The 11,388-nt window shown below is 31.3% G+C and overlaps 3 protein-coding genes across 4 annotated transcripts in view; 1 reads left to right on the top strand and 2 right to left on the bottom strand.

The window, feature by feature from the left end:
• LOC102681034 (catenin delta-2) overlaps positions 1–2,202 on the bottom strand; it is a 40,361-nt gene extending 38,159 nt beyond the window's left edge. Inside the window, exon 1 of the mRNA XM_031511854.1 lies at positions 1,838–2,202. Coding sequence (XP_031367714.1) covers positions 1,838–1,917 — 80 coding nt within the window. The 5' untranslated portion in view covers positions 1,918–2,202. The remainder of the gene's footprint in view (positions 1–1,837) is intronic.
• A 2,234-nt stretch (positions 2,203–4,436) lies between these two features.
• Positions 4,437–6,366, bottom strand: LOC102680908 (replication factor C subunit 4). Its single transcript, XM_031511852.1, has 6 exons — positions 6,149–6,366; positions 5,801–6,076; positions 4,995–5,388; positions 4,806–4,919; positions 4,665–4,748; positions 4,437–4,592 (listed from the first exon to the last, which is right to left on the bottom strand). Exons 1-6 carry the CDS (start codon positions 6,259–6,261, stop codon positions 4,500–4,502), a joined length of 1,074 nt encoding a protein of 357 aa, XP_031367712.1. The 5' UTR covers positions 6,262–6,366; the 3' UTR covers positions 4,437–4,499.
• Positions 6,367–6,612: 246 nt separating this feature from the next.
• LOC102680663 (tyrosine-protein kinase transmembrane receptor Ror2) lies at positions 6,613–9,821 on the top strand. 2 transcript variants are annotated; one of them, XM_006618458.2, is made up of 6 exons: positions 6,613–7,151; positions 7,241–7,431; positions 7,489–7,750; positions 7,830–8,090; positions 8,183–8,370; positions 8,562–9,821. In XM_006618458.2, the coding sequence occupies exons 1-6, from the start codon at positions 7,091–7,093 to the stop codon at positions 9,561–9,563; spliced, it is 1,965 nt and encodes a 654-aa protein (XP_006618521.1). In that variant the 5' UTR covers positions 6,613–7,090; the 3' UTR covers positions 9,564–9,821. The 2 variants fall into 2 exon arrangements, with proteins under 2 accessions (XP_006618521.1, XP_006618522.1); XM_006618459.2 differs by having other exon boundaries at positions 6,614–7,151; positions 7,830–8,072.
• The last annotated feature ends 1,567 nt before the right edge of the window (positions 9,822–11,388 follow it).

Genomic DNA, 11,388 nt, shown 5'->3' with positions numbered 1-11,388 from the left:
GAGAGAGAGACGAGCGAAGCCAATAATAAAACGGCCAATTCTCAACTCTCTTCGTCTCTCTCTCTCTCGAAAAAAGAAAAAACACAGTATCGTGGTAATAAACTACTCTTCTCCTCTTCTCTTTTTACGAATTGAAATATTATCGTAACGGAGAATCTGGGGAACACGTGGCAATGCCAGATGCGATGAACGACGCTCAAACGTCGCTTCGAAGCTTTATTGGACACCTAGCTGTATCCAGATCCCCTTGGCCCCGCACATGGTGCCACCAAGCTGAAGGAAGAAAAAAAAATTACATCTCTCTTTCTCTCGCTCTGTTTATGCTTATCTATCTGTCTCTCTCTCTCTCTCTCTCTCTTCGGATCTTTTTCCGAAAAAAGGCAAAGATGAACGAGCTTTGAAAATTTCGAGAAGCTGTCTCCACTCGTTTATCGTATAATCTTCATATAAAAAAAAAAAAAAAAAAAAAGAACGAGATCAGAATTAGAAACCACTTTGTTGCTGTCCGTTTAAGCAACTTGTTGCATTATTCGAGGGGGGAGGGAGGGAAAATAGTAACAAGCTCTGTCGAGTCGCGGCCGAGCGCGGTGTTCCAGTCAAGCAAGCTTGCGGTTTATCGACATCGTCGGTGGTTGCTGAAAGATTATCCTGTTTCGCTACCGTGACCAAATGAATAATCCGGGGAGAAGGGGGCAGGGCGGGCCGCACGCTCGCTTTTCGCTTACGAAAATATACACGGTTCGATTTAGTGATCGTCGAGCGATAAAAGACGATGGGATCTCCGTTTGTCAGTTTCCCGTCCGAGCAATTAGGCGGGTCGAGGGCTTGTCCGCGAGTTCCACGGGGCGGAGAGCAGAGGGGAAAGCGTGAGCGTTGCTGGATGCCTCGCCCCTTATCCAACCGGATACATAAACAAGGGAACGGGGGTGTCGGTGAACAAGACTTGGCGAGATGCGGTAGCATGAACCCTTCTTACGAGTTTTCTTACTTAGCCCACCTTTTTTTTTATCTTCGATCCAGTTTTCAATTTTTTGAATATATATTATTACTAAATATTATCACGTAATTAGAATTATTAAAGAGATGGATGGTTATATAAAATTAATTAGTTGTTAATCGTGCAAATTTATATACGAGTAAATACGATATTATATATCTGATAAGCAGTTCGCCATTATTGCAATCATTGAACTGCTTAGTATTATGCGAAAGTATTATATTGTATATATAAAGGGGAGGGAGATGGTGGAAGAAGGTGAAATTCCGATAATTATAAATTCGCGGAAATAATAACGATCTATCAATGTTCACGCCAATTATTGCTTCAATTATTAATTTATATTCAGTTAGAAATGAATCTTTAATTCAAAAAGCAATTACAACGTCATTAACGCCATACCAGCTTGCTCTCGATTAAGAAATTAATTCCCACACTCGGATGCAGGATTAAATCGTATTTTCACATTATCGGGTCAATATAACTCGCCCTAGTATGCGTCATCTAACGACGCTCCGGAATTTCCTTTTATCTGCATGAAAAAGACAATCGTCCATGAATTATCGGCAATTTATATATATATATATGCGTGATTATATATCGTAGAACGGAATTGAATAATTTACACATCACGTTTTTATACGTCTAAATAAATGCGTATATCGAAAATAATGTTAAGATAAATAACCTATCTAGGGTGATATATCTCGATTATTATTTGTAAACTAAAAATATTTCGACTCGACTCGCGTCTCTTACTCGTATTTCTCGTAATCTCTCGAATGTTATAACCTTGACAAATTACACTCGTATATGAGAAAAAAATTCGATCGTACAAACCTTTCTGTCGCGCTGAAAAATGTCAGATGATATCGGTGTAAACTACTTCTAGCTCCAATGTATATTCTCAAAAGAGTCATAAGTCACAGCACTGAATGCTACACCACTTTGAATTATGTTGGCATGCGTGCGGTAGACGCGCGGCATCGAGTGTCGCGTATGCTTCAAAACAAAAACAAAGCCCGCGTCTATTCTCGAGAAATGCTATTGTACCGGGTAACAAGTGTAATCTTGCCACAGTCAACTCGATCAAAGATTTTTTTTTTAACAGAAACAGATAATTCGACTATAATAGCGAATACTCGGGTCTTTCTGACAACTGCGAGACTTGTTCACGACGCCATTTCTTTCGCACCGATTGGTTTGTCAATAATTGCGATTCTCGATCGATATAAGTTATATCGATCATTCATAGCGGATCATTCGTAAAACTACATCTTCGATTCAAATATGTAATACTCGTATATTGCAATCGATATCTGCTTATGTATCGTTAAATTAGTCTCGGATTTATCGATAACGTTATCGACCCATATCGTAGATATCGATATCGAATTCAATCATTGTGCAATCAAATGGGAAATATACAAAATAATAAGAGGAAAAATACTTGATTGCGCTGAATTTTAACATGTTATGTTTACTATAGATATTTACCACATTTTAATTTATTATTGCGTGAATTATTGAACAAATAATCTCTCTAATAGTCGCGTACCTTTACAAGTACGTTTCATGAACGCTATTTTTACGCGACTATGTTTGCAGGTTAGAATACACGATTCGATTAAATGCTTGCTCCAGTGACAGCTCGTATCGTATAGTTAATTCGACAATTATACATAAATTTGTTGCCATATTCAAATCACTTACCTTTTCTACGATATTTCCCACGCTAAAAATCCCTCGTCACATTCCAAGAAGTTTTGTCGCACGACGTAATAAACCGGCGACAAATCCGCAAATTCGTTCCCTCGGCCGGCCAATACGCGTCTTGTGTGTGTCATCCACCCTCTGTCCACAACACGTTTTCTTCCACACCACTTTGTTTCACGCACGTAAATCAGCCTCGAGATATATCTAATTTCTTTAAGAAGATATAATAATTATGTAGGTAGTTCGAGTCGCACAGACAAATGTGCGACGATAATGCTCAGTATCATCGAAAGCCTCAGAGGCAAAACGAGAGGTGAAACGAGAAACGAACCGAGAGCCACCCTACTAAAAGAATCTCTTCTGTGAGACGTATATCCTTTGTCATCGACGGTCGAGTAATAGTTTCGTATGAGTACACGAAAAAGAATGGCCACTATTCTGATTCACGCACAAAAAAATCACACGAACCGCACTGCGCGTGTGATTCGATGTTGATACTTCCACGAGAGCGTGCCGACTAGACGACGATAAAATCTCATGCCAGCAGACACCACCGCCGCCGCCGTCACAAGCCGAGATTTCTTCGCCGGGAAAAACACGTACACAGTCAGCAGCGTCCACACAGACAAGAGAGAGACTCACAATCGGTGACTGTCTCATACGCCGAAGAATCCAGCGTGTGATAATACGTTCGATCGTAACCGTTGATAGTGGAATCCTCCCGCACCAGGATCTCGTTTCGAGATTCCGTACATCTCCTGTACACACGCTCTCCGTCGGATTCTTTCTTCTTGAATTCCTTCTTGTCTCTGTCTCTATCTTTTTTCCTCTCAAGTTAATATCCGTACGTTTTTCGAGACTTTGCTCGTTTCTTACGAATCGAGTTGAAATTAATTCGCGCGAGTAACACCGATCAACTCAATGGCTCTTCGGAGATCCTCCTGTCCTGGCATCCTGGTACGGGCGTCGTTTCTTCCGTGGAATCGAATTGTCGATTTCTCCGATCGACGGAATTATTTGTTCGCGTCTTAAGCTTTCGTGACAAAAGAATAAGATACACACGCACGATACGTGGCCTTTGGAAGAAACGAAAGAATACGGAGCACTGGCTGCACTTTTTTTTCCTGGCCGTAATTGTTAGGCCCGTTCGCGAGATGATTTCGACCAATATGGGCACGTAGTATAATTTTGTCAAGATTCAATAGTTCACGGAACACGATTTCGAGCGTGCACGTGCGGCAGAGTACGCAGAAACCGCAAGTTTTTTACGGACACATCCCCGACTTGTCTCCTCCTCGCCAACGCCTACACGATACACATTGCACGCAGCAACGACGCCCCTACACGCCGATGACAGTGATTCTCAAACTATGGCGTCATTAAGAGTCATCCACCGATAGATTGCGCGACAGAGCTAGAAAATCGCTTCTTCCCTAGATTAGAATAAACTTGGTTATTTTTATCGTAAATTACTAATAAATTTTAAATTTTATTTCAATGAAAACTACAATACTTTTTAAAGATGTATTGAATAAAAAACAATAATTAATATATTTGTTCCTTATATTTAATATTTAATATATATACAAGAAGTTTTCTAGTAAGAGAAAATGAAACTAGTACTAGGGAAAAATATGTACTCATAGGGAATACAATATTAACAGTTGTTTCACTTTGCGTTTAATTTCAGTTTATTATTTTAAAAAAGTGAAATGCATCGGAATATGTAAAAAAAAAATAATAAATATTTATTGATATAAAATAAAAATTTGAAAAAATATAATAATTATACTAATTCATAAGCTCTTATAATACCGCAACAAATATTGATAAGTTGTATATATTCATTTCCACCATCTAACAGCCTATAATTACATTCCTGCAAATAAAAAAATAATAAATGAGAAATATGTACATTATATTTATTTTACAAATAACTTTATATTCTTACTCCAAGTGTATCTGCAATTAAAGCTTTCTGTTTATCTGTTAATTCATTGGAATATATAATTCTTTCACTAAGTTGCTCAATAACCTGGAACAATACAGAAAATATACACTGAATAATTGTATAATTTACTTAAAACTTTACCTGGGATGTAGCATATGCTTCTAACATAAATTGGTCGACAAATTCTTCTGCCTTGCTATAATCCTTTGTTTTACATACATCTATTAATTCATCCAACCATTTATCGGGTACAATCTATAATTATTTTATTACATAATAAAGATACAATATTATTTCATTTTATTATTTAGAAAAATAATTATATATTACCCCAATGATTTCAAGTACATCATCAACAGTAATTTCAATGCCTTTGCCTTTTAATTTTGTAATTGATTGTAAACATGTTATGGCACGTCTTAAATCTCCACCCGAAACTTCAACAATTTTTAATAAAACAGGTTTTTCTACCTTTAAATCTTCCTCTTTACATATATATTCTAATCTCTCAATAATTTTATTTTCTCCCAATGGTTTAAATCTGAATTTTGTACAACGAGAAGTCAAAGGTTCTATGATTCTTGATACATAATTACAAATCAAGCAAAATCTAGTACTATGAGATTCTTTTTCCATAGTACGACGAAGTGCAGCTTGTGCTGCACCAGTCATACTATCTGCTTCATCTAAGACAATAATTTTAAAAGGAGGGCAACTTTTTCCACTAAAAAAGAAAGAAATTACTTTATTTTATTATGATAAATTCTTACTTATTGTATTTATAATTTTGTATAAAGTGTTCTCAGATTATATATTTATCATAGAAATTATAAGAGCAACATATAAAACTATTAAAGATAAATTTTTTTGTTTGCTTTTAACATAGGACCAAAAGATTAAAACTTTAAAATACTTTTGGCAATATAATTATAATAATAAATAATAAATTTCAGCATGTTACTTTCTAGTTGGCAATACAAATTACTAAATACTTTATAGTAACTCCTGATAACAACTATATATTCTTCAAATAGCTTACATATGTAGCTCAATGATAATTCTCAGACCTTTTACTTGAACATCATTGGCTTTTATTAAAATAATAATCATTCAGATTAAAATAACAATGAACATACTCATCTCTTATACCACCTGCTGTAAGTTGTGCAAAAGATTTGATTTTTTCTCTTACAACTTGAATACCCCGTTCATCAGAAGCATTTAATTCTAATACTCTTTCTTTATAAAGACTACCAAATAATTGTCTAGCTGCAGCTAATATAGTACTTGTTTTACCAGTTCCAGGTGGACCATAAAATAATAAATTTGGAAAATCACCTCCTTTTAAACATTGTCGTAATACCTCTACTACTTCTGTTTGTTCAACAACATCTTCTACGTTTTTTGGACGGCTGTAAAAAGAACGAAAAAATTTAAATTTAAATAATAAATAAAAAATTTAGGTTATATTAATATATGCTTACTATTTCTCAACCCATGGTGGTGCAGGACCACTACGTTCTTCTTTTAAACGTGAATTCGAAACTTTTTTGAACTCACCAGGACCTAATTTACCAGTTTTTAAAAAAGCTTGCATACTCTTTTTATCTTCAGTTTTTTGCAATGAATTTACCTTAAATACAGTAACGGAATTTCTTCCCGCGCATTCTGCTGCTAATTGTATTATACCAACATTACTAGGCAAAATTTTCTGGAACAAGTTATTTTTATATATATATAAATATATGTTTTTAATTAAATTTAAAATTATTATTAATTTAATTAATTTCTTTGCGCACTTATAATTATAAATATTTAATATATCTTATAAGTTATTAAGAATATTTTTAAAGAAATTAAACAATTTCTCGATTATCGAGTACAAATATTGTCCTAGTTCCAAATTTTTGTTAGATTAGCAACTACTTACGCTCGTTACAAAACGAAGAAATTTACCATTTATTCATCATACCCTAATGTTGTAAATAAAAGGCAGAATTGGCTATATTAATTAATTATACATATGATAGACAAAAACAAAATTTTTCTTAAAATAACTTAATTGTAGTTGCTATTCAAATTATGTGTTCGATATTGTAATTCGTAATTGACGTTAGTTCATTGAATATTTTTGTTAACAGTTTATCGTACTGTATCCTCCATCGAAAACAGTTTAAAAAATTGGAATCAATAATTGTAATATTCGTTTTGTGATCATTAGATACATTGAAAAACACATTCAACTAACGCATAAAATGGAGTATCAGAATCGACTGTGTATGAAAAAATACTTAATTTACATAGATTTAATGCTTTTTAATATAAATTAAATGAACATCGGCATCAGCGTATTTCTCATATAAAAAAATTTTTTGTAAACATGTGATATTTTCTCTTGACATTCTTTTAAGCTGTATATATAAATAATGATGTTCTGGATTGTTTCTCTAATAGCAATCATTTTGCATTTCAGTTCTGCACAGACTAGTATGTATTTTATATATATATATATATATATATATAAAAAATATAACTCAATGAAAAATATTTTGAATTTATATTTTTTATTTTTATAGAACCTGAATCACAAGGTTATTGTGCACCATACAATGGGAAGATTTGTAAGAAATATTTAACTGGAATTGGAAAAGTATGGTTTAATGATTCCAATGATAATCCTGGAGGATGGTTAAATGAACGTATTACAACTAATTTATGGGAAGAATTGATACAACGATTAGTTGAACCATGCCGTTCAGCTGCAGAAGTATGTATTGATATTAGATTAATAAGAATGCAAAAAAATATTATTTGATCATTTCAGAAAATGTTATGTATGTATGCTTTTCCACAATGTCACAACTCAGTTGGTCTACCATTATGTTATGAAGATTGTATGGCAGTACGTCATCAATTTTGTTTTAATGATTGGGCAATGATAGAAGACAACAAACAAAGGGATATTTATATCAGATCAAGAGGTCATTTTACATTACCAGATTGTGAATCACTGCCAAAAATAATCAAAGGAAAAGTGACTTGTTCTCATATTCATTTAACTGATATGAATGAAGATCTTGTTACATGTAAAAAAAATTTAAAATGGTTCTAGAAATTATCAAATATCATCATAATATATAATTTTTTAATAAAATATAATTTTAGATGATTGTGTCAAGGGCAATGGTAGGTTTTATATGGGCAAAGTAAATAAAACAAAACTAGGCTTGGATTGTCAGTCATGGAATGCACAAATACCACATAATCATGATAGACCACCAGATGTCTTCCCTCAAATTCGTTATGGAGAGAATTATTGTAGAAATGCAGGTGGAGATGAACCAATGCCATGGTGTTTTACCATGGATCCTCATATACGATGGCAATATTGTGATATTCCTATATGCGGTAGGCATTTAATACCTGGTATGACACACAAAGATAGAAATATTATATACATATATAATCATAATAATATAATATATACTCATTGTAATTTTTTTTTACTTTTAATGCAGATAATATAACAAATAAAATTCCAGAAATAGATCCTAAAGATTTAGTAATGGATACATTATTTACTCCAATGTTTATATTGATATTGTCTTCATTAGGATTTGTAATTATAACTGGAACTTTATTATCCATTATTTTAAGTCATAGACTTCACAAAAGACATCAAGGATATAATCCTACAGATAATCAGGTATATCAAAAGTAATAAATTTCTATTGATTATATTATTTTGAAATCATATAATTTTAAAAGTGCAATGTCCAGAAAAATATTGCTGAGTCTGGTCTTTATATATTATTTTATTATCACAAATAAAATAATAATAATAATAATAATAATAATAATGCATGTGTCATATTGTTACAATTATATAATTTTCAGTATGTCAGTATTGATTTGGACAAACTACCAAGTAATGATGCATACCATAAAACAAGTGCACAACTTAATCCAAAATTGGAAAAACTTGAATTTCCAAGAAATAATATTATTTATGTTCGAGATTTGGGACAGGGCGCTTTTGGTAGAGTATTTCAAGCAAAAGCACCTGGTCTTGTTCCAGGTGAAGAATTTACCAATGTTGCTGTAAAAATGTTAAAAGAAGAAGCATCAGATGATCTGCTCAAAGATTTCGAACGAGAAGCATGTCTTCTTGCCGAATTCGATCATCCAAATATCGTCAAATTATTAGGTGTATGCGCTTTAGGTCGACCAATGTGTCTTCTTTTTGAATACATGGGTCGTGGTGATTTGAATGAATTTCTCCGATCTTGTTCACCGGGAAATTATATTATTCGAAGTCTTGAAAAAGACGAACATTTCACAGATTCTCGTTTATCGCATATGGATTTGATTAATATTGCGCTTCAAGTAGCATCTGGAATGGTATATTTATCAGATCGAAAATTCGTTCATCGAGATCTCGCAACGAGAAATTGTTTGATCAATGATCAAATGATTGTAAAAATAGCAGATTTCGGTTTGTCGCAAAAAATCTATTTACAAGATTACTATAAAGGCGATGAACAAGATGCTATTCCAGTTAGGTGGATGCCTTTAGAAAGTATATTGTATAATAAGTATACCGTCGAATCTGATGTATGGGCGTTCGCGGTATGCTTGTGGGAAATATTTAGTTTTGCACTCCAGCCTTATTATGGAATGACGCACGAAGAAGTTGTAAAATATATAAAGGAAGGCAATGTACTCCAATGTCCCGAAAATACTCCGCCGGCGATATATGATCTGATGAAACTTTGTTGGAACAGGAGACCATCAGATAGACCTACTTTCAGAACAATTTATAATACTCTTGATACTATAAAATACAATCTAGAAGCAGAAAATAAGTCGGATAGTGTACCATTGCGTATTCACGTTTAAACTTGTTGATAATTTGTCTCTAAAGGAAATTCAATTATTTATATAATTATGAAATAAGTGATATTTATGGAAAGAGATAAAGGTAAGTGGTAAATTATACTAGATGTTATATACAACTGCCTTTGTTATGTTTGTTATGTAGCCTTATTAAATGAATTAATATATATTAGAAATGTGTTAAACTAACACACATTGGCTACTATTATGTTCACAAGAATGACCGCATAAATGCATCAAGTCAAATTTGTAAATTGAAAAAATTTTTTTACTTGATTTATATCTATTATTCTTGTAAATATACTTACTATTAATCTTTTTTTATAAAATATATTTGCAGTTATTAAATTTAAATGCGATTTAAAAAGATAATCATAATACTTCTCTAGATTATAAAATTACTAACAATTTATTTTTATTAATAATTTATTTAAATTTATGTCAAGACTAAAAAACTAAAGACTGCTATATATGAAGAACACATATATGTAATTAAGATACTGTATGAGTGTTTTAAAGCGATTTTTCGCACATACAAATTTTGATCTTGCATTGTGTTTTGTCTATTGTGATTTTATGCATTCCGTCAACGAATTTTACAATAATATATATAACACGTTACTAACTACCACTAAAAAAACTACATATTTATGACAGTCCAATCTAATACTAAAAATGAAACTTAATGATACAAAACAAAAATTTCAGTGGTAATAATACAATTATAAAATGTTTATTACTATGTAATAAGAATGCAAAACTCAATGTTTTTCTAAGCAAATAATAGATTAATTTGTGTGTTGCTATAAATATTAACTTGTTTATATTTGCAAAGAAAAAAGTATGCTTATGAAAATTTATATACAGTATTGCTGTTACTTTTTTTGAAAGATTTCATAAAAATGATTTCATAATACTGAATTTCCTTAAACAAATATAATAATGATGCTTAAAATATTTATTTAATATTCTATTAAAAAACAAAAATCTTTCTAATTAAGAATAAATATTTAATAACTAAGAATAATGAATTTTTCGTTTTAATAATTATAAAGATATTTATATTACTAAAACAATTTTTATTATCTGTGAATACTTTTTTTTGACTCCTTTTTTAATATATTTTTATGAAAAATTGAAAAAAAAAATATTTAGTTGAACTAGTTGACCTGATAATTATAAGTATGTGCATAAAGATTTATATACATATATAATTGTATTAGCGATGTTTTTTTTATTTTTTCAAAATAAAAATACGTTAAGAGACATACATTATGTTATGAAAAACAGGCAAACTTTCCTATATATAAATATATATGAAACAAAAAAATAACAATGTTTTACTAAAGCCTAAGACAGATAATATTGAATTTATATAACTATGCGAACAATTTGGCTATAAAGAAATGGGTTTATATTTAGCAACGTTATATGTAAACTGTCCTTAATTGTTAGATGTTAGATCGTTGCTGTATCAAAAAACATAGCTTATTTAATGTATGAAAATTAATATCATTAAAAGCTATTATAACAAATGTTATAGTAAAAAAATAAAAAACATTAAATGAGTGTATACTGTGCAACTGTTATACATAAGGTTTGAAAGTAAATTATTATTGTACTGTAAACAATATTTAAATGAATGTTTTACTTGTAATATAGAATTAATTTGAAGTATTTATTTTATAGGCATACAATATTATTAAATGAAAAATGAAAATTTAATTTGAACTCTTTCTTATTTGTACTCTATGTTGATTCCAATTTTTTGTGATATAATTTAGTATTTTTTCAATATTAAAATTATCTATTGGTATTTTATCATTGC

Source organism: Apis dorsata, unplaced genomic scaffold, assembly GCF_000469605.1.
Source record: "Apis dorsata unplaced genomic scaffold, Apis dorsata 1.3 scaffold_355, whole genome shotgun sequence".
NCBI lineage: Eukaryota > Metazoa > Arthropoda > Insecta > Hymenoptera > Apidae > Apis > Apis dorsata.
This window is presented reverse-complemented; position numbering and strand designations above follow the sequence as displayed.